The sequence below is a fragment of the Podarcis filfolensis genome, assembly GCF_964270895.1.
Source record: "Podarcis filfolensis genome assembly, chromosome: 16".
NCBI lineage: Eukaryota > Metazoa > Chordata > Lepidosauria > Squamata > Lacertidae > Podarcis > Podarcis filfolensis.
The window spans coordinates 31,318,911-31,346,887 of NC_139620.1; the positions used below are offsets into that span (position 1 = coordinate 31,318,911).

Genomic DNA, 27,977 nt, shown 5'->3' on the forward strand with positions numbered 1-27,977 from the left:
AAATAGAAACTCAACAAAGAAAAAGAAAATAGAAGCAGTTTTCATGAGTAAACTTTTTAATCCTTGACATTGCCACAAAAAAGTTGGAAGAACTATTTGCCCACCTTCTTTACAGAAGAATATCCCAGAGAAGGAGACTAGGCCTTATTTAGCAATACACAATCCTCCCTGTTTTCCACATCTATCCTAAGAACAGACTATTCCCCAACTCCCAGTGTTTCGTCTCTCTCTTACAGAAGGGAGGTGAAGCCTGTACTTCAGAGAGGTTAAAATATGCCAAACCATTTACAGTTTTTAAACATCAAGTAAACTTTTAGAAGTTAACACATTAACTAAAAAATATCACCTGGCCAAACCATACAATTTGCTTTTGTTTGTTTTTTTGCTTTTGTTTTTTTAAAAAAGGACTAAAACATGTAAGAGTATGTAATACCCATGAACAATGGTGCTCTTCAACACTTAAAAGAGCATATTAAAGATTAAAGGTCAATTCAGCCCCACCAACATTGGCAATATTAATTATTTTCATTCTTTTAAAAAAGATACAGCGTACGCACAAAAAACCCTTTTCATTCCATTGCAATACTTCAATCGCCTAATGCATAGAAAAAGTAGATTTAGTGTGTATATATGTGTGTGTGTGTGAGAGAGAGAGGAGTGTGGTGGCATCAAATTCACAGCCCTCTGATGTGCAGCACAGCCGATTGCTTCAATTTCTTTTTACTCATAACATGGTATTGATGTGCAGGAATATACATTCCTAATGTGAACCATTACAAGTCAAGTATAAAGCACCATTTTGTCAGGGGAGTGGGGAGCCCATAATTTTCAACCCATCCAGCAATCGAAAGAAACTCTTTGCTGGAAGTCAATTCTGAATACAGGAAGAAGCAACAGGGAATGCAAAGCATGTCCTGGAGACAGATGTGCAAGGGGCTCCCTTTTTTCACATATGCAAAAAATGTGCTCACATGCACATGCTGAGCTGAAACAGAGACCAGGCAGCTGGAAATGCTCAGCCTTAGAGGATTCCGTAACTGCAGACTTCTACGCTATTTTTTTCCAAAGCTTTAAACACACGCATACAACAGAACTCAAGTGTCAGAACTTAAACTAAATGCACATTTTCCATTTGTCAACTTCAAGGATTATTCCAGACCAGCTTTCCCCTTACAAATAGGCCATTCCATACTATTTTGTATTTTGTAGGTACTAAACAGGCATCTTAAAGCCAGATCCACCCATTCTTCCTGCAAAAGCTTTACAGATGAAAGTTCAAGATATACACTTCACTCACCCTCTTCATCCCTAATATACTCACATCGCTAAATGTTAGTAACTACCCCACTGATTGTGAGCTGGCAACTTGGCAAGTTATAGGCTGCAGTTTAAGTGAATCCTGTTACCACAGAAGAGTTTAAGTGCAAGCTGCTAGGTGACCTAAAACCAGAAGATAATTCCACTTTTAGTCTCCTGACTGCATGTTTGAGTATTCTCCCACAAAAAAATAAATTAAAAAAATCTCTTTATAAAGAAGAAAAGGTTAACCCCTCCTTCTGACATGCTAATATCTGTAATTGTGGGAGAAGCATTCAGACATGGAAGTCATCATTGCAACCTGAAATGATACATGCTTGGAACAGCATTACCCAAATGGATTATCCCGATAGTAACAAACTTGTCCTTATGCTCTGGACTGACTTCTACTCTACCAAGTACAACAATACAGATATGCAGACATGTAATTGGGTACTATTACTTAATTTATAATATTGCATATTTGTCTATCGTTTTCCTGGGTAGGTTTTAAGTCAGATGGATTGGGAAGCCTGTTTAAGCAAGGACTGCTCTAAATTTAAATGTATGCATGAAGAAAAAGCTGTTATTTCGCTTCTCAAACACCATGCTATTTCCATGACAGTAAGCTGCTTCTTGCTCTCTGTTGACGATAGTTGCCAGATTTGTGGTCCAGCACACCAGCAACAGTTCTTTAAGTGTAGCATCTGGAGAATTTGAGTTAAGACAACAGCAGTAATCAACTAAAAACATTCTTCTGTCCTGTGTATGTCTTCACCCTTTTCTTTCAGAATGAAATCCAGCAGTAATTCTGATTTCCCAAAAGGTAACGTATTTTACATTGTGCAGTATTGCCTTTTGGTCTTCCCAATGCCAGTACATGGTTAACATTATTTCAGGAAATGAAAGCACCATATATTCCAAGAATACAACTTGACATCAGGCTGGGCTTGGGAATCCGTTTCAAACTTACTGATAACATAGAAACCACTTCCCCGTAGCAGTTTCCCATGTTGGACTGGAGATATGTAGGAGAGGTGGAAAGGACCTAAAATAGTGTTGCAGGCCAAACTGCAGTGGATAGACATAGCATGTGTTCTTCCCACCCTACTCTCCTGCGTCTTCAAGTCAGGGAAGTGGATACAGTTGTACCTTGGTTCTCGTACTTAATCCGTTCTGGGAATCCATTCGAGTCCCAAAACTGTTCGAAACGTCCTGCACTCAATTGGAAGCCGTGTCGGACGTATAGCTTTCGAAAACCGGAACATTCACTTCCGGGTTTTTGGCGTTCGGGAGCTGAAACGTCCGAGTTTCAAGGCGTTCAAGAACCAAGGTTTGACTGTACAGGGAAATGGCTCCTGCGCCACTAACAGGATGTGTGGACAGGGTCCCCAGATCATGAACCCAGATTTAAACCTACTAAGCCATGTTTAGGATGCAGTCTAGAGAATCCAGTCAATTGACTGCATCAAGGTTTAAGGGCACGCCACTTAAAATTTTCCTATGGCTACAAGTGAGCAGGCGCTCATTATGTTAGGTTGGCGTTTTGGGGTGGGGTGGGGAATACGTTTCTCTTAGAAATGGTTTGGATGTGGTTAGTAAACCATAACACTTTGGAAGCTCTACGTTTTTAAAGCCAGGAGTGAAAGAACGACGTTTTTACACACTTAAAAGTGACAAATCCTTTTGCAATACCTTTGACCCACCCTTAAAGGACACTCGGGCAGGCAAACATCCTGGATTAGCCTGTTGGCTTTCTCTTTGGGTGAGTTCCCACATTACTGTTTTAGGGTATGGGAAGTTAATGTGTTGCACCATGCCCCATTATTACAAAAAGGAAGACTGTGCTCTTGGCATTATTAAATCTACCAGCACATTGATGTTTTTAAAAAGCAAACTTACGTTGTAAAAATGTACAATGCAAAGCATCATCTACTGTATTGCTGAACAGCGGCATTGCTAATTTAGCAACCTAATTCCAGAAAAGGGGGGGGGGGGCTGAGGAAGCAACTTATTTCTACATCCTACCCTGCTCAAGGCTGCCTTGATCCAACTGTTACAATCTGCAGGATAATTTGCAAAGTAGAAATGTATTCATGCACAGATAATTTCAAAGGCAATTCCTGATTTCAAAGGCAATTCCTGTTATTTGTACTGCTTTGTGTGTAATTCTAAAGTCAAAAGGAGAGCTTAAAAATGCTTAGAATAAGATGCGCCATTCTACCACCATGCCTATCATATAAGCAGAGACAAAAACAACAACTTTCCTCTATGTGTAATGAAAAGAACGCAGGAAATATAAGAATAAGGGGAGGTCCAATCAAAATAAAATAAAAATTAAGTTCTACTGACAGCACCAGGAACTAAAAGTTATTGACCTTGCTTGAATTGTGCCCATTCCGTACAACTATCTAGAGACCACCTTTATGGTCTAGGAAAGGAATAACAAGTCTCCAGTGTAACTGAGCTGTAAGTAGGGGACAGCAAATGTCAACAATTGGTGGGGTTGCCCTCAAATATTACCTCCACTTCTCTCCCAATGGCTGTTAAAAAAGAAAAGAAAGACTTGCATGAACACATTCGCTTCGTAAAACAAGGTCCAGGATTACTATTATTTTGATCTCAAAAGTCCAACGGATATCAAAACAAGAAGGTGGACTGTCTGGCTATCGCTCTGGTCCCAAGACCGAAAAGCAAACGTATCTAAGGGGAGGAGAAGGGAGCAGAGCCCCAGGGATTCCAGGAAAGCAAAAGACCTGGCCAAAAATAAAGCGAGATTGTTCCCATTTATCTCATCACCACCACAAATAAAAAGGGTACATTTCAGCTGCGCTGATTGGGCATTGCAGCACTCAGGAGCAAATGTTGCAAGAAAGGGCAGGGTATCACAAGTCGCCCCTGACAACTGGATGGGCCAGGCCAAATCCAGCTGTGATCTTTTTTGACAGCCATGTTGATTGAAGGGCCATGCAACCAATCCCTTTAGCAAGACCATGTAGACACAGCCCCAACTGTCCTCCACTGTACCACTTGGGTGGAGCGGATAACTACTGCTGCCCATCTATTTTTCAAGAAGGAGCTTATCGCTTGCCTAGCAACTTTTTGCACCCACCCTGTAGTCCTACTTCACCCCACAAACAATAGCTCTCAATATATTTGAACAGCGCAATTACTGCCACACAGTGTAGACTCCCCCTACTTTATTCAATGCCATTAGAATCCTTCAGTCCAATGATGATGTCATTAAGTCAAAAACATGATGAAGCAGGGGCAGACTAAGCATGAATGAATTGCTTGTTCCACACTGTCTATTGAAGGAAAAGAAAAGGGAAAAAAGACACTGACCTGCTCATAAACTGTGAAAAATGTTTTACAAATCAAAAATATACACCAGAGCATCTGATGTAAAAACAGTAACCAACTCCTGCTATCAGGGAACAATGAAACAATAACTGTACGGTCAGTATTGCAGATTTAATTTCCCCCTCCTTTCTTACAGGCTGTGAGTATTCAGGCCAGTTAAATGCCTCAAAAAACACCTTCAGTTTTTGAATCGTGTTTGTTCACAGATGTGATTGAATTTCCTGGAACAACAAAAGACTTGAGTTAAAATTTAAAAAACACGATAGAAAACAAGCAAACAACAGTTGATACGATTTTTTTTGGCAAAGTTGTTGAGCTTCTTCTTCTTGGGGGGGGGGGGAGTTTTTGAGCTACTTTTAACGAAATTCGCCTTCCAATTTCTGGATTTTCCTGGACACAGTTTCCAGTGAACAAATCCCAGCTATCTCACCATTTTATAATCTTGAGTGCTATCCCCCACCTTTTGGTTTTAAGTGAAGGCTAGCATTTTTAGGGTGGTTAATGTCAAATTTAAAGAAAACACTATCATCCCCACCCCACATGTGAACTGTTGAAACTGTTTATAGCCCCTGGGCAGATTTCTGGGCAGCTCATGTTCTTATAGTGTTCAAAGTGAGCTAGCACTGTCAAGTTTCCTTCCCACATTAGATGGGAGTTTTTGTTGTTGATAAATTAATATTAAAACATACTGGATTCAAATTATTAGCTGTTTTGAAATAATGCACTGGTTTGAATGCAACACTAAACCATAGCATTGTGCTATGTGAATGAGTTTACCTGTAGTTTGCTCTGTAGTCCAAACTTAGGCAAACTGTGGTTAATATTAACTATGATTAGTTAAACCACTGAGCCTCTTGGGCTTGCCGATCAGGTCGGCGGTTCAAATCCCTGCGACGGGGTGAGCTCCCGTTGCTCAGTCCCAGCTCCTGCCAACCTAGCAGTTCGGAAGCACACCAAAAAGTGCAAGTAGATAAATAGGTACCGCTCTGCTGGGAAGGTAAATGACGTTTCCGTGTGCTGCTCTGGTTTCGCTAGAAGCGGCTTAGTCATGCTGGCCACATGACCCAGAAAAACTGTCCGCAGACATACGCCGGCTCCCTCAGCCAGTAAAGCGAGATGAGCGATGCAACCCCAGAGTCGTTCACGACTGGACTTAACTGTCAGGGGTCCTTTACCTTTAATTCAAAGTTGGCTTGTTTCCACTAATCACATTTAAAACTAACCACAGTTTAGGGTTTCAGTGACATGATAAGCTGTGGTTAATCTAAGGCAGGAACTTTCTATCACCTTTTTGTATCTCTGCACTGGAGGACAGGAGAGCAGGCACGCAAGCCCAAGGAGATGCTAGTTTCATTCTTGCAACAGGGTTTAGTGCTATTCTTGAATGCAACCAATATCTAATACCTACACAGGGCTGCCTTTGAAGAGTACTCTAAAACTTCTGTTGGTCCAGAATGCAGCTGCCAGAATGCTGACTGGGCTTAGGTGCACAGAGCATATAATTCCAGTGCTGGCGTAACAGTTAGCATCATGGAGGAAAATGATCTCTCGTCAGAAGTATAGAAAAAGTTATGCATGCGTTTTTTTTCTGGCGGAACTATTACCCTGACCCTGAAATGCACACAGATTTAAGTTCCTATAGAAAAGTATCGAGGGGGTGAGGGTAGGGGCGGGGGCAACTCACATTGCATGGTGAGCTTTGACCTGAGTCCGGCAATTGCGCCCCCAATAGCAATCAGGGCGTGACGTGACAGCCACTGTAAGAAAAGACACCAACACATTTGATGCACAATTGACGTTAATTAAAAGCAGAGAGATTTGAGGGCGGGTGGGTGGGCGAATCAGTCAATCATTGTTGTTGTTCTAAAATAAGGTGCGGACAATTATTTGGTAGCAAGTGCAAAGCCATGTAAGTAGATTATCAGTTGGGGGACCAAACCAAACAACATGTATAGGCGGAAATTTTTGAAATTTAAGAAGATATAATAGAAACAGCAACAGCAACATGCGTTTTAAAATACTGAAACTTAATGCTAGCATAGTGCATGCTAAGCTGTTACTGATGCATATGCACATGGGATAGTCTTGTCCTGGAATTTTAACATACACCATAAATATAGTCCCAATGCAGAACAAAATGAATAGTCCTCCAAAACATTTGTATCGTGGAAGAGAAATAATGGGAGAGAATTACTGTGGGTCTCTTTTGCCCTTTGGTATAAAATTTAAAGATTCTCTCTACAATGAGGACAAATGACATACTTTCCAGCTCACATATGTGAGGGGAAAAGTTGTGAACATGGGTTGGGGTCTGGCAGCCCTCAGCCATCTAAAACTGCTCAGAGTACTGCTGCCTCTACCTGCCCTTCCCAACTTCAGAACAGTAGCAACTTTTTGTAGGTGTGACACAGCTAATTGCCATCTCAAAACACAGACTGACTGGCTACTGAATCGCTCAGGAAATATAGATAGAATTATTTAACCAATGCTTCCAATTTTATTTAAAACTGATTTATTTCTAATGTTGTTTGTTGGCTTTTGTTATGAACCGGGGCGGGGGGGAAGGTAGGGAATGAATGAATGAATTAATAACAAATACAGTTTTTCCATACCTGGCAATTCAGCAACAGGAATATTCTGCCTGTACTGATAAGCGAGCTCTCGGAAGCTGCGGAGGCCACAACAGTAACAGAGAACAGTTTCTCCAGTAATGCGATAATCTGGAGGGCAGAGGGGAATCAGAGTTGCAGATAGTCAGGGACCAAAAAAGCCATTTCATGAAATATTCCAAACAGGCAATAACTCGTCAAGAGTACATATGCTTGCTGTAAGTTATTTGAAAGGTCTTGGTGGTGAAAGGACCACAAAGATGGTGTCAGGCCAACATCTCTGGGAAGGCTATCCCATAACCAGAGTGCCACCACTGAAAAGGCCTCTTCTGGCAGGTTAACCACAGCTACTTCACCTGGTGGAGATAGTTGTGGAGCAGGGTTTCTGAAGAGGATAGGATCAAGGTTGGGTTGGTACAAATGGGGATGTGTAATTTGCTTCCCTGAAAGCGCACAATGCAGAAGAGATGCCTCTGGAAAGCTCAAGTCAGAGAGAAAAGATGGGACTTACCTGGTAAAATAAAAACTCCTCTTTGAAGAGCTAGGAGACTTTCGTTTAACATATTTTTCCATGTTAAACCCCTGGATGCCAGGTAATCCTCAGATGAGAGAAAAGGGTAGTCAGCAGCATGTAAAAGAGATGCACTAAACAACTTGACCAACCCACCCACCCCATGGAAAGTAGTAAAAATGTATTCTGCAAACTAGGTTAAAGCAGCTATATTCTCTCAACTGATATACTTTAAAACTGAATATACCTTTAGAATATCCGATTCATAGTTATTGCCATTAAGGACGCCATCTAAACACTTGTCACCAAGATTTATTTCTGTAAGGAAATTAAAAAGAGAGGGGAAATTATCTTTGCTCTGAAATACCCAAGAGGCATCTTCTCTTTTCTCACCAAAAGGATGACCTTCAATGCCTAGAGGTCATGATTTCAAGCTCACAGAACTGGAATATTGGCTTCATTGAAATCAGAAGTATTAGTTTCCATGTCAAGGGCTGGAAACTGGATGCATGGGAATCCCCTCCTGCAGAAGGTAACATGCTCAACCAAGGGCTAAAAAGTGTCTATCAACTGCTACTAGCCACAATGGCTATGTTCTCCCTCCACAACTGGAAGCAGGAAGCCTCTGAATGCCAGTTGCTGGGAGTCAGAAGTGGGAGAGTGCTGTTGTGCTCACATCCTGCTTTCAGGCTTCCAATAGGCATTGGGATGGCCACATTGAGAACAAGATGGACCAGACAGACCATTGGCCTGATGCAGCAGGACTATTCTTAAGTTCTCAAAAAGGATGCCACTGGAGTCCACATTAGGGATTGTGCATTGCAGCATAGTCGACAGAGCTTAGAATGCATGAACAGAAATTGGAACATTACAAATGGAAACCATCGTGGATCTCATTCATGGTTCTCTACACCCCAAGTCTTGAATCTACCCTTCTCAGGGTCTTCTGGGGAGCACAATTTAGCTTTGTTCAGGGGCCTCGATTTCCCAGAGACTAGAAGCCTCCACCTGCCTGCAGAAGTTGCCAGCTCCAAGAATATTTTTTAGTGCACGCTCTGGGAATGCTTCCTTCCAACCCTCTCACTTGCAGTGCTCTTTCCCACCTGGAGAAAGGCATCACTGTCTATGGTAAGCCACCTCTTCCTGCACAGTTTGTCTGAACCAGTAACCTCCACAAGGAGACAGAGGCTTCTCTCCGTAGGGTGAGTTTAGTAAAATATTACAGCTTCAACCAGGACTGTGTTTTAAAATACGCCAAGGCCAACTTGGGTTGTGAAAAAACACTTTAAGGTTGATTACATTTACCAAGGTATGTATCAAAGAGCTTAAGAGAAATTTCATGTGTTTGCTAATATTGCTGGGAGCCAAATTGTCTCAGCTTCTAATGGTCAGTGCTCCCAAATTCCTCAAGAGTTTTTGAGAAAATTCCGTCAATAGCAATTCCGCCAACAGCAAAAAAAAAAAAAAAAAAAAGACTCCCGGAGCGAGACAGTGGGCCAACCTACCACAGAATGGTGCCAAGCAACCAAAACATGCCACGCGAGTGCAACCCCAGTACAAGTGACAGAAGGGTTGGAGACAGATGGTGCCTGTGAACACAGAGAGCAGAGAACATGTGGCATCAGGCATCCAGAATATCAAGTAGTAAAGGACCCCAAATTCCCTATTAGCTATCAATGAACACACTCCCATTATATCTGTTGCATACAGTGAGCATCTTCACCTTCACTCAGCCAGCCAACCACTACTTATAGGAAGTTGGGGGTGAGCATACAGGTAGCATCTCCCCCAAGTGACATCACTTCCTGATCAGCCAAGTAGAATAACTGGAAGTGGAAAGAGGGGAGGCAGAGGACCAGAAACAAAGGGAGGAGTAACTCCCTTAAGGATGGGGAAGTGGTGCTCTGCAGTGCTCTTCCCACAGCGGGAAGAAAAAGCGAAACTGCACTCACCCCACTGGTGAAAAAGGAAGGGCTTACACGCCCTCTTCAGTTCTTCATACTGCACACTCCCCCAGCTCCCTTTACATAAATTTATCCACAAGTAGCAGCCACCCACTATTTGAATCCCAAAGGAATTCACGCACTGCCATGCGAGGAGAAGGAACTGGGTGGTGATATCTATTTAAACATAGAGACCAGGCATCCCCAACCTTAAGCCCTCCAGATGTTTTAGACTACAATTCCCATCATCCCTGACCACTGGTCCTGTTAAGGATCATGGAAGTGGTAGGCCAAAACATCTGGAGGGCTGCAGGTTGGGGATGCCTGATATAGACTGTCCTGTTGCAAATGTACACATTGTCATTAATATTTTTTTAAAAAAACAGAATACTTCCCAACCCTTTGCTGGCTTAACTCTGCCCTCACGCCTCCATGGCAAAATCATCCAAAAGACAGCAGTTTGGAACAAACAGCAAAATGCCTAACAGAGTAGGCAACCGACTACTAGCTCACATTGCTGGGGGGCGATATGCGGATTCTGTTCACGCTCTGCTCTGCGGTCCGGCATTGGCTGGAAACAGCAAGTGCATATCACGTGGCTTCCTTGAGAAGGACACACATACTCCTGGACAGCTAGGTTGGGAGAAGACGACAGGGAGACACGGAAAGAGTTGGAATAAAAACAGGGCATGGACAGTGAGCTTCATAGAATCTCAATGGTCAGGATCAGGACCAGGGGGCACCCAATCCAAGGTAAGTCAGACTTTTAGCGCATCCTTTCTGCATCAAGCGACAGCTCTGTGCAACTGGCACAAAAGCCCTGCTTGTTGCAGATTATTTGATTTTGATTGTTTAATTTCTATCTCGCTTAATATTTTAAAAATATCTCTAAGCCGTGTACAAAAAGCTGAAGCAAAAACAGTCAGCTTAAACAAAATATTACAAAAACACAAAGTTAGCGTAATATAAAGTTACTAATATATAATTATCAATTAATATAAATTCATTAGTCCATCTAGCTCAGTACTGTTTATGCTGAGTCCCAGCAGCAACCCAGGATTTCAGATAGGGAATCCCTCCAAGTTGGTTCTAGAGATGCTGGGGACTGAATCTGGGACCGAGTCATGGCCCTTCCCTAAAGACTGATCCAGCTGTGTGCTTGAAAGGCAGACCTATGAAAAATCAATATAACACCCTCAGCAAAGAATGCCAAGATGCTCAAACATGACACTCTGGCTATATACACTTTTCCATGGGGAACAAGTCAACAGGCGATTACATCCTATCTGGCCTGGGGTGAGAGCCCATTGATAGTATTGCCCCATCACAATGGGGTAATAATGGGGAAGGAAGGAAGAGGAAACCTATTGGGGAGTGGGAGCAAAGAATTTGCCAGGCTAGACACAGCACGAAGGCCTCACGTTGCCACCCACTGACTGCATTCTTTCACCACACTGACCTGTTGGAAAGTTGGCAGAGGTAGATGGTGCATCCCCCAAGGGCTGCCGGGCTTCCGTTTCTCCTTCCTGGCCCGGGGAGGCAATGGCCGTAACAGGTTGCCGGCGATACCCCGGACACTGTCGGCACACAATGTATGGCTGACTGAAAAGACGGGTGCAGGTAGGTTATTGGAACTCGTGTGAAAGCCAAAGTGAATTCAATCAGATTCAAGAGCCCCCACTGGACTGGGCCAGGAATTCCCACATCTTGTTTTCAACCGTGGCTTCCGAGAAACTCAAGCAGGGCATGAAGACAGGAAAGCTGAACTACAGGACAGCGAACGATCATAAGAGGCTCAAGTTTAAGAGGGGCATGGCCCTGACTGTCTAACTGGGATGAAAACATCAGGTAATCCTGGCACTCTTTAATAGGCAGCACACAGGTGAGATGTGAGCGTGTGAGAGAGAGATTTCTTTCATGGCTTTTGTGGACCCTTTCAAGAGCAGAAGGCTGAGTAGCTCCTGCAGCAGCAACAAGCCCAAAGAGAGGAATTTTTTACATCACTGGCCTCCTTCAAGTGCCATGTTGGACAGAAGATTCCTGCGTTGAAGAGTTGTACTAGATGACCCTTGTAGTCCCTTCCAACTCTACAATTCTATGATATAATGCCCAGGATGAGAAGCGAACATGCCCCTGAACATTCATTATGGGCAACAGTAGTGAGAGAAGAATACTACCTTCTGGCGGTTCCCTCGCTGTGAGAAGCCAAGTTACAGGGAACCAGGCAGAGGGCCTTCTCGGTAGTGGCACCTGCCCTGTGGAACGCCCTCTCACCAGATGTCAAAGAGAAAAATAACTACCAAACTTTTAGAAGACACCTGAAGGCAGCCCTGTTTAGGGAAGCTTTTAATGTTTAATAGGTTATTGTATTTTAGTGTTCTGTTGGAAGCTGCCCAGAGTGGCTGGGGAAACCCAGCCAGATGGGCGGGGTATAAATAATAATAATAATAATAATAATTTACTATTATTATTATTATTATTATTACTATTATTATTACTATTACTATTATTATTACTATTATTATTAATGTCCTCTTTGTGAGCTTCCCACACACCTCAAGTTGGTCACTGGGAAGAACAGGCTGCCGGACTAAACTGACCTTTAGCATGATTCAGCAGGGCCCTTATCTGTTAATTTTTCCTCTTATTGTTAGCCACCTAAGATGTATGTAGGCAGGCAAAAAAGTGGAATAGTAATCTTTCAAAGGAGGTGGGGAACTTAGTTCAGCCCAAGGGCTGCATTCCTTCCTGGGAAGCCTCCTGGGGGCCGCATGCTAATTGGTGGTGAGTGGGGGCCTAAGGAAAAAAAACAGCAGGCCAACGGATGCAGTTCTTAGCTTAGTACAGTCCAACCATGCTACAATAAAAAACTTGCGCGCACACACACAGTTTCCTCTGTCAAGGCAAACAATAGATATTACCACAATTCAAGGGCAAATTCTAGGCAAGCAAAGGCACTGAAGGAGTCACCATGGCCTGAGAAGCATCTCAAAGGCCAGATTCAAAATGTTGTCCTGGTAGCAAGGCTGCAAGTCCCACAAAATCCTATTGCCACAACCACGCTCACCTAATATCAGAGGATTCACTATCTACGTCAGACAGCTCCAGCAGATCTTCAGAACTTCCTTCTTCATCCGAAAAGGACCTCCGCACCTTTGGCTGAAGCATGTCTTGAGTGATTTTGTTCCGGGCATCCATGCTTCGCACATCTTCTTCATTGCGACACTTATCTACAAACAGAGGAAACTCAACTAGCCTTTTGACCAAGAGCTGGTCCTAAACTACACAGGCTCCCATTCAAAAATGCATCCATGATCATTTCAGAGTCACAGAACTTTCAAGGAATCCAGGAAGTCCTCTATGCTGGCTCTTAAAGTGGCTTTCAGTTCAAATGCACGGAAGAAGAAGAGTAGTTTGGATTTGATATCCCGCTTTATCACTACCCGAATGAGTCTCAAAGCGGCTAACAATCTCCTTTCCCTTCCTCCCCCATAACAAACACTCTGTGAGGTGAGTGAGGCTGAGAGACTTCAGAGAAGTGTGACCAGCCCAAGGTCACCCAGCAGCTGCATGTGGAGGAGCGAGGATGCGAACCCAGTTCACCAGATTACGAGTCCACTGCTCTTAACCACTACACCACACTGGCTCGTAAATAGTTATGAAAGTGAGAGACAAGTATGGCATTGTTTTATGGTCACTGGCAGTTAGTATCACAGCCCAGGTTTCCAGCTTCTCCCTTAGAACCAGAGATGTGGAACCTCTGGGCCCTCCAGATGCTGTTGGACTCCAATTCCCATCATCCCGCTAGGTGAAGCTGATGGGAATTGGAGTCTATCAGGTATCCTGTCTCCACTCTAAAGGGCAGAAGGAGCTATGAATGGATTATTAGTATTATGATTTATTAGATTTCCCTGTTTAGGGAAGTTTTTAATATTTAATGCTGTATTGTTTTTAACACTCAATTGGGAGCCGCCCAGAGTGGCTGGGGAAACTCAGCCGGATGGGCAGGGTATAAATAACAAATTATTTTTTACTATTACTATTATTATTATTATTATTATTATTATTATTATTATTATACCCCGTCTGTCATCACAAGATCTCAGGGTGGTTCACAGGATAATGGGGTTGGCTGATGATAAAGATACCAGCAGCTCTTCAATCTGCAGTTTTCTGGTGCCTGGCTGGAAACTGATAACCTAGCCCAGATTGCAGTCTTTTCTCTCCAGGGGTAGCAAAAACAGATGCATTTAGAATCAGGAACCGGCTGAGGGTGGAGACGTGTGTTGAACCAAAGGCAAACTGTTTCAGAAGCTCTGCAAATGCCTTCTTGGTAGTCAAGATAAACCCACAATTAATTGGCAGTTGTAACAATGAACTCGTGTATGTTTATATTCATTTGCTTTGATACAAGCTAATTAACTTATTTTGATGTTATCCTTATTTGTGGGCTTGGGGTGCTGGGCTCTGAGACCAGGAAGCAGAACTATCAGTAAGCCTTGGATAGTTGCCACTTACAGCAGGGGTCTCCAAGCTTTCCTTGCCTCGGGCTGGTGTCTCCAGCGATGATTGTGCGGCGGGCCGGAGGGCAGGGGAGTGCGTCCCTGTACGCACGTGCACACGCTATTTCTGGCGCACTTCTGGGTCGGATGAGCACCGGAAATAGCTTGTGTGCATGCACATGGGCCTCCTCCGACACGGATGTGCACCGGAAAGAGCGTGTCCTCTGACCCGGAAGTGGGTCCCCGCACCGCACCGGTAAGAGCGGGCAGCAGCGGGGGTTGCCGCAGGCTGGATAAACGAGTCCCTTGGGCCTTATCCGGCCCCCAGGCCATAGGTTGGTGACCCCTGACCTACAGCCTCTAAGGCATGGGTAGACAAACTAACGCCCGGGGGCCGGATCTAGCCCAATCGCCTTCTAAATCCGGCCCACGCACGGTCCGGGAATCAGCGTGTTTTTACATGAGTAGAATGTGTCCTTTTATTTAAAATGCATCTCTGGGTTATTTGTGGGACATTGGAATGCATTCATTTCCCCCCCCCCCCACAATATAATCCGGCCCCCCACAAGGTCTGAGGGACAGTGGACCGGCCCACGGCTGAAAAAGTTTGCTGACCCCTGCTCTTAAGGTCAGGTGGATTGATGGGAGGTTCTGGCCAAACTGACGTGTGCTGCTTTGTGTATAAAGGATGTATAAATGCTTGCTTGAGAGTGGACAAGCCATCTCCTTTCTGCAGTCCCACACCTGTAAAGGCTGGGAGACCTGGAAGGCTGATTTGCTGTGAGTCTACACCTTTAAGAAAGCACTAGAACTTATCCCTCTGCCGTTTTTGACATCCTTCTTTGGTTTCCCTGAACCCAACCACTCCACAAGACGACAACCTGAAGAAATGGCCCAACCAATGATCTGGAGAGTCTTCGTTGCATACATTATATGATTAGCTCTGTGCCCTACACCTCCCTTTGGCAATATTTCACTGTTAAAAGAGCTGCAGCACTTGAGTTGGTGCATGCAAAGCCTAGCACTAGGCATACTGGATCAGGCTGCAAGAGTAGTACAAGCACCACCTGCCCCTTACAGAGGAACAGAGGCACAGGCATGAGCAAGCCCTGTTCAGTCATTTGGTATGTGTGGGTACTGAATGCATGGAAGGGGTTTCAGAGAATGCGCCTGGCTGGCCCTGCATTCCAGATTTTGACTCACATTCCACCACCAATCCACACACCCATCTAGCCAACGCACAAATTGCAACAGGCTCACCCATGTGTGCCTGTGCACTTGGGAAGGGCTCGATTCATGGAGATGCAATTTCTAGTGAAGGGAGCCCTATTTGAATACATCCACATGCGCACAGATTGATGTCAATCGTGTCAGCCGAGGGGAATGGTTTGCAGGCACGTCAGTGTCTGGGGGTGGGGCTAGCCAAATGTGTTCTCGCAAGCCCCTTGATGTCTTTGGTATCCCCAGCTACCAAATGACTGAATAAATTCACTTTGTGCAAGTAGAGTCGACTCACTATTTCCGAATGAATGCAGCTCATCTTTTTAGCCTGCACATGATTACAGCACTATAGTGTTTGCCCCCACCTCCAACCGTGGTCTCTGGTGTGAGACCGATTTTTAGATTGCGAGCTCCTTTGGGCAGGGACTTGTCCCCCCGCCCCTCTCTCTAAAGAGCCATGTAAATCTATCATCAGCATCAACAACATATATCTGCGGACGGTTTTCCACTTGCCTGGGTGCTGGATGAGGTAAGCTTCCACCAAATTGTTCAAAATATGGTTTTTACAGATACGTTCCACCGGACAGCGGCAAGTTGGACAGAGAGAGGAGCGTTCCATCCATCCTGAGTAACAAGCGGCACAGAAAGTGTGCATGCAGGGCTGCAAGCTGGAGAGAAAAGGGGAAACCTTGATATGGAGAGGAGGAGCAGGAGGATGTGCCTACAATCAAATGTGATGTTTCTCATTCTATGCAAACCGTGGTTTGTAGGGCTTAGGAACAAGCCTACTCACAGTGAGCGGTTCCCTCACTGTGAGAAGCAAAGCTACAGGGAACCAGGCAGAGGGCCTTCTTGGTAGTGGCGCCCGCCCTGTGGAACGCCCTCCCATCAGATGTCAAAGAGATAAACAACTACCTGACATTTACAAGACATCTGAAGGCAGCTCTGTTCAGGGAAGTTTTTAATGTGTGACATTTTAATGTATTTTTAATCTTTGTTAGAAGCTGCCCAGAGTGGCTGGGGAAACCCAGCCAGATGGACGGGGTACAAATAATAAATTAATTATTATTATTATCTTCTTACTTTGTAACCCTGCTCCGGAGTGTTCCCTCAAGTCATCAAACTGTGGTTTGACCAAACTAGAAAATGATTCATTAAGCTGATAATGTGCAGGCAGGAGGAAAGGGGAAGAGTAAGTGTGCAAATGCAAGGCACACCAAACCACTGTCTGTAGGATCAGAAACGCTACATCTCAGGCTGTGTTTATACTCCTGCTGGCTGTGTGTTCACCGATTTCGCAGTGCTGCAATTTAAATCTGTGTTCGCATGACATTCTTCAAAATGTATAACAATATCCCATGGCTTTTATCCACATAATCAAATGGCAGCAAAGGTTCTGGGCTTTTATGTCGGCTCCAAATGCATTTCAACACGTATGGAAAAAGGAATCAGTTCAACTATCTTGAAATCAGCGACAGCTTTGGCCACATCCACACCACACATTTAAAGACCCCTGTGCCACTTCACTAGCCACGGCTTCCCTCAAAGAATCCTGGGAATTGTAGTTTGTCAAAGCTGCTGCCTTCACAGAGCACCTGTAACAAACCTCAGTTCCAAGAATTCCCCGTGACTAATAAGACATAAGACTGCTTTAAATCTATGACGTGCATGGGTTAGAGGAGCTGGATCCTACTCAGTCTTGCCTCTCTGCGCTCTGCTACTGGAGGCGTCATTCTCCCCATCCTCAACCTTCTGTTTGGTGCTGAAACAGACAGCTCTGCTGAATTGCTCCCAGGGCAGCAGAACCATGGAATATGGTTGGCTGAGCGAGTACAGTGGCTCGGAATACTCATTGGCTTGCGAAACTGATGCAACAAGGGATGGATGGGGAGAAGGTGTTCTGAAGGAGCCAAGAGGGGCTGCACTTCCAGGGGCAGGAGAGCAGGAAGAGAAGAGAGGAGAGCTAGGGAGGCCGCTCAGAAGGCTGGGCAGTGAAAGGAAATGGGATGTGGGGAGAGGAAGAACTTAATGCAACAACCGGATGTTGGAATCATGGAGTTAAAAGAAGGGAGGAGCCAAGCACAAAGTAGGGGCTGGGGCAAAACAAGAGACAGGGCCCAGAATCAGGAACAAAGGAGTGTGTTATTGGTAGGAAGAAAGCCCAAGGGGACAAACAACTGCTAGATCTAGACCCCCCAGCAAAGTGAGTTCTGTCCACTGTGAATTCTACAGTCGCCACAGCAACGTGACCTGGCAACCCTAAAGGGGTAACAAGAGCCGAACAGCAACGTGTGTGTAAGGGGCGGGGGATGAATCTCACACAACAAATTGAACTAACCCAGCAAATATTGGGCTCCATGCTCTTAAAGGGTAGGTAATGTAGCTGCGGACCATGGTGATTGGAAGCAAGAGAACTCAATCCATCCTGGAGTATACAAAGTTCCATTGTGATTGCCTGTGTGTGTGTGCTTCTCAGCGCTCGCTCTCCCACCAGCAAACATTTTCTCACTGGGAGAAAAATAGCTCGGGGGGGAGCAAGTGTGCGCAGGGGGGAACAGTTCCCCACCACTTCCCCTTCTCACCTGTCCCTAATGAGTTTTCAATCCCCCGCCACATGCATACTCTATACAGGAACTCAGCGGTGAACTGATTCAAAGACATTGGCCTACTGCCATTACTTCTGGTCTGGCCCACAGACACCCGCCCCCCCTTACCTGACACAGTCATGCAGCAGCTCTTGGCAGATGATACAGGTGAGTGTTTCTTCCATTTTGTCTGGCTTCACATTTGGTGACTTCGTGTCTTCGGTCCCCGTTTTAATTGCACATACGTTTGGAGGAATCACCTGGAGATACGTGCTGGCATCGCCACCTGCAAGGGGCGGGAGGGAAACACACATCACAGCGCTGGCACACACAGTGGAACCCAAGACATTGTTGCTCAACAAACAAGACGCTACCCAAGCCTTCCCTGCCCATTTTGAAGGCGCAGAGCTTCTCCATGCCCTGCAGGGGATCTTCCCAGGCTAGGCTGGGGAAACAGTGGCACCTTTCAGCTGGGTTGCAGAAGTTACACCAGGAAGGGGTTTCAGGGGAGGGAAGATAAATTGCATGGCAAGTTGTGGGGAGGTAAGGGACAGTAAGGAGTGCCCAAAGTTACTAGGATGGGAGACCAGCCAGATCTTGGACCACAGACCTCTGAAAAAAAGAAGAAGTAACAGTTATTTATTAACCTGCTTTTATTTTCTTCCTGGCAGGCTCCAGGGCTTCCTCTTCATCCCTGCTTTTCAACTTGGGCATAGCCGACACGGTTTTCTCTTTATCCCCTGAAGAAGTGTCAGAAGTTTCAGTATTTACATTTGGCTGCTTGTGTTTAAGTGATGCTTCTGGACCACATGGTTCTAAGCCAGGCATGGAAGGTGCAGGAATAAAGGCGTACGGTTGCGAGCCTGCCCCCAAAAGAAGAAAAAGAAAGAAAGGGAAGTGCAGCACATCAGCAGAAAGCGTTGCTGACTGATTGAATGCAAAGCGTTCTTGTACACAAGGCAAGCAATGGCAGCTACGGTATTTCTCGTTTGGCCAATATAGAGGGGTAGAACCGCCTCCTATTATAATAGATGTACTTGCTTGGTCTTGGGCAAGGGTTGGCAAGGTTTTACCTGCCTGAGCCAGTCAAGTCCCATGGAGATCACTCTGTGGGCTGGACCACCTGCGCGTGCGCAGGCGCAATTTCCGCCGCCGCACTGCGCCAGTTTAGCGCAGCGGGCGGGGACTCGCCAAGTGGGCGGCTCGGTTCGGGGGCAGCTCGTGGGCCAGTTAAACTGTCCCATGGGCCACAGGTTGCCGACCCCTGGTCTTGGGGTATACAGAAAACCTGAAAAATGGCACTCCCCCTCCTTCTCCAAAGACTAAAAATTGGGGGTGGAAATCCAGAATAAACAGCTTAGGCTTCAGCAGGAAGGCCAAAGTGAAATGATCATTAGACACATGGGGCCAAGCGAACTGAGACTTTACCAGATGTTGAAGGATTATCCTGCTCCATGGATATGGCCTCAGCGAGAGAGGTAGAAGCAGCATTAAAGAGGTTCGACGTGGAAGTGGACGGCTGTGGTTCGTCATAGCTAGCCTGGTTAGCCGACGGTGGCAATGCCGCTGAGGTCCCATCTTCGCTTTGTCTGGTACTTGAGGTATCTTTGGTCATATGGCACATGCTTTTGACAGTGGCTTCTGCAGAGGGGAAGGGAGCAAGGGGGAACGTTCTCTGGTGCTGCCTCAACAGCTCGAGAGGCTTAGAGAAATCTCTGTTAACGGGATTCTGCAGAGCCCGGCAGCTTTAAAAGGGATGCAGCTAATCTTCGCTGCTCATTCTCCCCTGCCTCTGCTGGCATTGAGCTAATCGCTTTTACTTACCTACTGGCTCATTAGCTGGGTCCTGTTTTGGATTCAAGGATTCATAAAGATATGCAACATCTGAAGAGAGAGAAAATCGGTAAGGCCAATGTTTCCCAACAGGTAAGAAGATAAGTTGAGCTACCTGGAAAAAGCCAATGGCCCATCTGGTCCAGCATCCTGTTCTTAAACCAGATGCCTATGGGAAGCCCACAAAAAGGACTTGAGTGTAATAGCACTCTTGCCGCTTGCGATTGCCAGCAACTGGCATTCAAAGGCAAACTGTGTCCGGCAGCTAAGGTAGAACATAATCATCATGGGTAGTAGCCACTGAGAGCTTTATCCTCCACAAATTTGTGTAATGCACCATTTAAAGCCATCAAAGTGGGTGGCCATCACTACTTCCTGTGAGAGTTCCCTAGTTTAATTACAGGTTGTATGAAGAAGTGCTTCCTTTTTTCCTGTCCTGAATTTTTCAAACAAAGATGGGTCTCCCTAAAGACAACTGCCTGGGGAGGTTCAGACGCTTCCCTGACACTCCCTCTTCCATTTCCAAAGAGCACCATTTCTGAGGCAGGAGGCAGTCTGCTACCCCAGTTTCCCTGCTTCCTCCCAACCAGCGCCATTGCAACAGCTCTGTGCTTCACTTATCATTAGTGCTGGAATCTATCAAAAGCCAGTGTGTTCTAGTGGTGAGAGCACTGGCATAAGAGTGGATAGGCCCAGGTGCAAATCCCTGCTCAGCCATGAAGCTCACTCCATGACCTTAGGCCATTTACACACACACACACACACACTCCCTCATCTACCTCACATGGTTGTGGTGAGGATGGCAAGACAACCCTCACGTTTTTGGCCATGTGGCCCACAGCTTTCTTTAATGGCTAGGCTTTTGGCCCGGGACAAGAGTGTATCCCATATAAGCTTCACTTGGAGAAATGCCAAATGTTTTTTTCCTTTGTTTCTGCGCACATGCGCACACACACTAACCCAGGGGTGAGGAACTCGTGGCCCTCCAGATTATGTTGGACTCCAACTCCCATCAGCCCCAGCCAGCAGGGGCAATGGTCAGGGGTGCCGGGAATTGTAAGCTGGCAACGTCAGAGGGTGGTGTCAGCACAGGTTCCCTCTTCTTGCTCTAACCCAGAGATCTCCCACCCATCAGCCCCTGCGCCAAAGAAGCCCATTAAAAAAAGAAGCAGCAGCAAAATCCCCTTACTGTTTTCTGGCTCATTTTTCCTGTAAATAACATAGATCACATCTCCAGTCTGTAACGGGTAAGTCTGCTTCTTCACCACCTTCTGTTTGTTAATAACCGTTCCATTAGTGCTATAAAATACAAACAAGGCCTTCTGGTGAGTAACAAGGGATTAGGAGTGGGGTGGGCAAGAGAGAGGAGGTCTACATAAGTGGCTAACCAGAAACCTGAAAGGAACTCTGAGGGTCATGTAGTCCAACCCTGCTACTCATTGCAGGAATCTTGCAACGACAACTTCCCAGATGGTTATCCAAGCCTCTGCTTAAATGCCTCCAGTGGGGAAGAGCCCACCACCTTCTGAGGAATCTCATTTAAACCAGCTTAGTCAGAGCTAGCATTCAGACAGAGGACGGAGCACGCACAGGGCTCACCTGCTCACAGTCCTCCCCACTATGGCAAGATGTACTTTATTTAAACTACTGCGATTGTTATATCATATTCTGGGAAATGATATATAACAAATTGAAAAGGATGCTTAAAATAGCGTTTGTAAAAAAAATATTATAGGGACAGAACTATCTAAACTGTACAGAAACTTATTCATGTATGCTACTACAGCGGCAAGAATGTTACTCGCCCAAAAATGAAAAGAAGCAAGGAAGAATGGATACAAAAACTTATGGAATATGCAGAAATGGCAAAACTTACCGGAAAAATAAGAAATCAAGATAAACTTTTTATAAAAGAATGGAAAAGGTTTACTGAATATTTACAGATAAATTGTAAATAGATAAGAACATTGGCAGGATTATTGTAATAACCTGCACTTTCATAAGAATATATATTTTAAAAAGATGAATGAACAAATTAAGTTAATTTGGATATGTAGAAGATATTAAAAATAAATTTAAGGAACTGCAGAAAGAGGGGGAAGGAAGTCAAGTTTTGAAAATGATTGTAAAATTATTGAAATGTATAAACCTGAAAAGCATAAATAAAATTAAAAAAAAACTACTGCGATTGTTTCTAATTTGGCACCTACACAGTATAAGTCAGCATATGTAAATCTGTGTCCTCTTTAGTCCCTTTTTTTTTTTAAACAATGTGTCTCCTCTTATTTAGCTATACCTAAACTGGTCACCCTAGCTGTAGTCAACTAATATGATTACTATTTTATTTTTTTACTTGACAGGTCACAATTAACTTTTGGCGGGATTTTTATAACATTCCTATTCACCCAGGTATTTTGATGGTTGAAAGATAACTGTTCCTGGCAGCCTGGACAATTATCAAACTGCAAGAGCGACAGTTTTACACGATTTAGATGTTTTGAATGTTTAAATTGCTTTTAAATGTTCTGATCTTAGTTTAAATTGTAATGTTCTATCGCCCAGGCTCTTTGGGGAAGAAGAGCAGGAGGTCGTCCTCAGAACAGCAGCAGCTCTTGCACATAGAGATTAATATCAAAGTCTGGATGATAAAGCCTATTTCAGAAACACAAACGGCCGTTGCTGCCATCGGGTGGACAAAGCCTGTATTTACAAGACACTGAAGGGAAAGTGCTAGAATTGGGTAAGAAGAGCTGACCCTAAACAGCAAGGGGGAGACAGAGGGAACCTCATGAATAAAATTTCGCCCCCCAACAGCATCCACATGTTATCTTCCTCATCAAAATGCCATCCTGTATTATATCCATCCCCATTTAATATAGATTTATGCAAGAAACCTGACAAATAGAAACTCTAAATCCAAATTAAAGTCTGGGTAAAATATGGGACAGCATTTTAATGAGGATAATATAATTACCGAACAAAAATCCCCACCCTTGCTTTGCTCCCTCCTTTTCCAGAGCTTTGATCTCACAAAAAGCCTGCTTGCCTCATCCCCCTGGGGTCCCTCAGAGTCTGATACCAAGAATTGGGAAACACCAGAGTTAACACACTTTTTACTCAATGCACAATTTAACAAGATGCAAACTGGATTTTTCACTGGGGTGTGAAGAAGGGCAAGCAACTTTGCAAGACAAGAGAGACCCTGTTCATTTACAGTTGCTGATTAAGGGAAAAGTGGGGGGAGGGAGTTGCCAAGTGAGGAAAACCATTTGCTAGCCTTTTTGACCCAGAAAGCAGGAAACCTTTTCTCCAAACTGGGAAACTGCAAAAAGGTTCACTGCTTTTGCATAAGGCTCCCAATGCTAATTTTATGGGCCTTCTAAAAGAAATTGTATCCCCTTCCCCCAAACATAAGACTCCCAATTCATGTGCAAAATAATCCTAGTACTTTTTTTTTTTTTTTACAGAAAGCATTTAGCAAACTGTTGACTTTCTGCAGTAAAAATGCAAATTAAAGCTGCTTCCTAAACAGAGAATTGGGGGTGAGGGAAGATGCAAGAGAAATATAGAACAGGTATCTCAGCTAAATTTGGAAACATTTCTCTTGCTTATTTTTTTTAACATTACAGCTTGATCCTATGCATGTTTGTTCAGAGGTAAGCACCAGCTCTTTTAATGAAACTTCCTCCCAAGCAAACGTGTATGGGATAGTAGCTTTAATTAGGCTGCCCAACCCTGTTTTAGTAGTGCTGGAAAGCTAATCATTTAGCAACAAACAGAAAGGCACTGCCAATGGTCAGGGGTGACAGGAGCTGTGGTCAAACAACATTGGGAGGGTCACAGGTTTCCCACCCTTGTTCTAAAGGGTACTGATGGATCTTTAAGATGGAAAGACAAGTGTAGGGGCTGTGTACCAGATCCGGGCAAAGCCTGGATCCCATGCCCATTCATGTAAATCTGGGCTTCAGCTGGATCGAGATCCGAGTGATTACACATGTGTCTGTGACTATTCCATACCCAATTCTTGTACTTTGTAGATTGTACTTTGGCTGTAATAATGTTGGCAGCTTGCTAGCTACAAAAGCCTGTGAGACCTCTTACTCTCTTATGGCCTGTTTTCATTTTTGCAAGATGATGTCGAAATAGTTGAACAGATTACTTCAAAGAGAGGCGATGTCACAAGTCGTGCACACAGGAAAGTGTATGCAACCAGAGAGAGAGACACACCCACACACACAAAATCAACATCAGGGCAGTTATGGAAATCCCTTCTATTGGAACAGAACACTAGAAATAGTTAAAAGCTCTGACATCACAAAAGGGGCGGGAATTAATACCACAGGGTCTCAAGCTTGAGACAACCTAAGGCGCAATCGAGTCATTACCATCCAAGGAATCTTGGGAACTGCAACCTCAGTTAACAATTTTAAGGATTTGTTGATGGAATAATCACTACCCTCACAAAATTAGAGTTTCCATGGGGAAAGCAGATAAAAAAAATAAAATCTGGTTTTAAGTGTGCAAGTTGGACAGGTCCCAAGAGAGAAGCGGGATGCAGAAAATATCAACATATTGCCTTGTAGTCAAATAAGGACAGCCAGGACACTCCTGCGTGAACACTTAACCAGAACATTTTACTCAACAGAACCAGGCAGGGAAAGCAGAAAGGGTTCAGGCGAAACTGACCTGGTATCCTCCAGTGATACTTGACCAGATTCTTCATCCACCCTTATTTTACAGTGATCTCCAGACACCAGTTTGTTGCCAGGAAAGGACAGGTCGCAACCTTTGTGACAAAAATGATAGTGTCATTAGATTTGCAGATATTTCTGGAAGAATTTGGCTTTACTGAGGCCATGACAATTTCTGCGATGCTCACACACAGGGTATGAGAAGGCTGACCATCCCCTTTTATTGGGACAACTTTGTGCTCCTCAGGGATATACTGTTTCTGCATATGAAGTTTGTATTTTGCTATCACGGACAATAATAATTTGATAGCCCACCCTCCGTTTTCAAAACCAGGACAAGTTTTTCATATATCACCAGAATTCCAGGATAGCCAATTACAGCTTTCTCCAGCCACATACCCTCCATACTATGGCTTATTGGATGGGGCTGATGGGAACTGTAGTCTAACTACATCCCATCCCCCATCCCCCCCAAAAAACCTTCAGCCCTACATATCTAGGTCTGTCGTCATAAGAGTACTTACCATGAAATAATTTCCATAAGGATAGCAGTGTGTAAGTCTGTTGCAGCAAAAACAATGAAAAGTCTTCTGGCACATTAAAGGCTAGCAAATTTATTATAGCATGAGCTAGTCCATGAAAGTGAAGCAGCACAGGTGAGGTTCCCACTTCCTGAACATAGCAGGCCACTGGCGATTATTGAGAAGGGAGAGTCAAGGCATGGAGTGCTCAGTGCTGTGTGGCAAAGCCAATCCAGTGCTTCTGCTGCGATGCACAGTGCCATGCTTTTCCGTCTCAGTAAGTGCCAGCTTACCATTTTATTGAGAAGCCAGGAGAGCAATGGAGTTCCACCCATGCCACCTCACTGGTCACTACTGAGCTCATTCTATAATAAATGTTTCAGGCTCTAAGGTACCACAACACTCTTTTGACCATGAAGTAAGTCCCACTACATGTCTGAGGACTTATGCCAAGCAAATATGTGACCAATCAGGCTCTGAAAGGCGGCAATCTTCCCATCAAAGAACATACATCATGCAAAGGTCACATGCACACCACACATTTAAAGCACATGGCTTCCCCCAAAGAATCCCAAGAACTGTAGTTTTATTAAGGGTGCTGGGAAGTTAAGTAGCTATGGTGGGGTAAAATACAATTTCCACATTACAATTCAATTTTTGGGGGGGCGGGAGCCATGTGCTTTAACGTACACGTTATTGGGATGCATTCACAAGTTAACACTCTAGATTTTATGTTTAATACATGATCACAGTTTCTATATTTGTATTCATGCTTTCATGTATTTGCATTTGAATATCATGTCTGTTTCTTCTATAATATATATTGAAAGCAGCTTATAAAATAAGGAAACATTTCCTAACTTTTCCTAACAGCATCTTACAGAGAAAGGCTTCATTAATTATATCAATGAAAGAGCACAAGTGGAAAGATTAAGTCAGAACTTGTATCCACATCAACAATTTTGACAGTTCTTATAATGATTTACTATTCTCTCATACAAGCTGGAGGGTTTAGTACAACATGTGCCTAACAACTACTTAGGCTGCAATTTTTTATGCAATTACCTGGGATTATGTCTAATGGGGCCTACTTCTAAAGCAACATGTATCAGATTGCATGGTAAGCATCTTTCACCTTTTTATATAAAAAAATTGAAATGAAAACAATGTTCTGAAATGCAGATGTCTTGCAAAAGCAATCAAATATTGCAGCTGTGAATCACAGAAAAATTGAGTATTATGTCAACTTAGAAAAATGTATTACCCATGTTCCTTGACTCATAAAGGAGTTTTCTTGAGAAAGTAAAACATGGAGTTCTAGCTTATTTTCAAAAACATAAAAAGCAAAACAGCTTAGTGTACGAAACAGGAAGCAAGATAAAAACAGGCTCTTCCACGTAAAGCTGTAAGTCTGTTGATTTTTTATTATTAACAAGAAACTAAGAAAGCCTTCTCAGCTCACCCTAAGAGAATACCAACACAGAGACACAAAAATCCTCAACTGTGGGTTCCCTATGGCTGGGTAGAAAACTATAAACAAGGGATTGAACAGACAGCTTCTGCATACCTCTCTGCCATCTTATAGCCCACACATCCACTGCATGACTTTCTGGAACCATACCTTTTTTCCTCCCAATTGTCAACTCTTTCTTCAGCAACAAGAGGTGAGGCTCGGCTTCCTCAGCCCCCAAGCGGATCAGCTTTCCCCAAGGCTTCCGCTGCCTTTGCTGCTGTATTTGTCCTCTGACTTCCGAGTGCTCCATTTGGATTCACATCTGTAGAGTTTGGGACGAAAAGAAAAATTAAGCGGCCAGGTGGGAGAAGTTTCATTTTAGCTCCAACTGGCAGCTTATTGCAATTTAAGTTGTTTTTCTGGGGGGTGCGGGGTTGGGGAGAAAAGCAGCATGCGAGTTACAATGAGACAAAACAAGAAACGAACTCCTGAGGAAGCACGTGTTGTAGGTTTGCAGTAAAATCTTACCGTCTGATAAAATTATTCTTTTCAGGGGAGGGGAGGGAGCAGCAGCTCTGTAGAGGTGCATTTTCACTCCCACCTGCCTCCCCACCTTCTGAGCAGTAAGTCAATGGGGGCTTAAAACCCGCCCCCCCCCAAAAAAACTGTTCAGAATCTCGGCTTTAACCCTGTAAATTCCTCCTTAGCGTCTCCTTTGGGCGGTGGGTGGTTCTTCCTCCTTTTCAGTTTCCTCAGTTGCTCAACTCCTCCGCCTTCTGTTGCGTTTCTAAGTATCTTTTTTAAACAACCTCCCTTTAGGCTTAGAAACTGGGGGAGGGGGTTGTGTGTATGTGTGGGAGAAAAGCTTGCTTTTAAAAAAGGGTGGGGAGGAAAACGGGGAAGAGGAAGAAGAAATAATAGGGGCCTGTGCCAAATACCTCCCCCCTTGGTGGCATCCAGGCTCCTCCAGAAGGCCTCTGCGAGGTCTGGGGGGAGAGCTGAGCCCGTGAGGGCAAGGGGGGCCTTTACAAGGCGGGTGGGGGGCTTTACAAGACTGGAGGAACTCTTGCACAGCGCCCCATATTCACAGCGCCAGGATCCCACCTCCCTTCGCTCCCCCACCGCCCAGCCCGGGAGGGAGAGCAATGGGGAGAAGAGAGCCCCACTCAGCCCCCTCTCCTTCCTGTCCCCTTCCACCCCCTGCCCCAGCCCCACAGGCTGAGCTCCCCCCCCCCGGCAGCACCAGCCCCACCAGCCTCTTACGCCCGAGTCCTGCCGCTGAGGCTGCTGCTGTCAACAGACATTGCCAGCCCTCAGCTGATCAGGCCCTGGGCGGAGCTCGCCAGGCCTCTTCTGGCCAGCCATTGGCCGGTCTAGGTTCGAGCGTCACCATAGAGAGGGGTGCGGGTGAGGCCGGCAGAGAGGAAAGGAGAAAGGGGACCGGAAGGA

General features: G+C 44.6%; 1 protein-coding gene and 1 long non-coding RNA gene across 9 annotated transcripts; one reads left to right on the forward strand and one right to left on the reverse strand.

The window, feature by feature from the left end:
* Nucleotides 1-38: 38 nt before the first annotated feature.
* CHFR (checkpoint with forkhead and ring finger domains) lies at nt 39-27,949 on the reverse strand. 8 transcript variants are annotated; one of them, XR_014542392.1, is made up of 19 exons: nt 27,792-27,935; nt 26,697-26,850; nt 24,550-24,649; nt 21,053-21,162; nt 19,855-19,914; nt 19,459-19,671; nt 18,678-18,770; nt 18,160-18,316; nt 15,959-16,113; nt 12,790-12,952; nt 11,182-11,324; nt 10,236-10,355; nt 9,285-9,368; nt 8,027-8,097; nt 7,780-7,867; nt 7,272-7,379; nt 6,344-6,416; nt 2,642-4,880; nt 39-2,448 (listed from the first exon to the last, which is right to left on the reverse strand). XR_014542392.1 is itself a non-coding variant. In XM_083590131.1 (18 exons), the coding sequence occupies exons 2-18, from the start codon at nt 26,836-26,838 to the stop codon at nt 4,838-4,840; spliced, it is 1,923 nt and encodes a 640-aa protein (XP_083446257.1). In that variant the 5' UTR covers nt 26,839-26,850; nt 27,792-27,949; the 3' UTR covers nt 39-4,837. The 8 variants fall into 8 exon arrangements, 6 of the variants coding, with proteins under 6 accessions (XP_083446257.1, XP_083446254.1, XP_083446259.1 ...); XR_014542393.1 differs by having other exon boundaries at nt 18,678-18,893; XM_083590131.1 differs by having other exon boundaries at nt 39-4,880; nt 27,792-27,949.
* On the forward strand, nt 16,529-18,800 carry LOC310751453. Its single transcript, XR_014542515.1, has 2 exons — nt 16,529-17,815; nt 18,702-18,800. It is a non-coding gene; the product is annotated as an uncharacterized lncRNA (long non-coding RNA).
* Nucleotides 27,950-27,977: the final 28 nt, after the last annotated feature.

Excerpts from the sequence above, each read along its gene's own strand:
- CHFR (XM_083590128.1), bottom strand. The coding sequence starts at position 26,838 with ATGGAGCACTCGGAAGTCAGAGGACAAATACAGCAGCAAAGGCAGCGG. Across the intron at positions 12,953-15,958 it reads TTACCTCATCCAGCACCCAG|ATAAGTGTCGCAATGAAGAA; the intron begins GCAAGTGGAAAA and ends CTCTGTTTGTAG. Across the intron at positions 6,417-7,271 it reads TCCTGTTGCTGAATTGCCAG|TGGCTGTCACGTCACGCCCT; the intron begins GTATGGAAAAAC and ends CTTTTCTTACAG.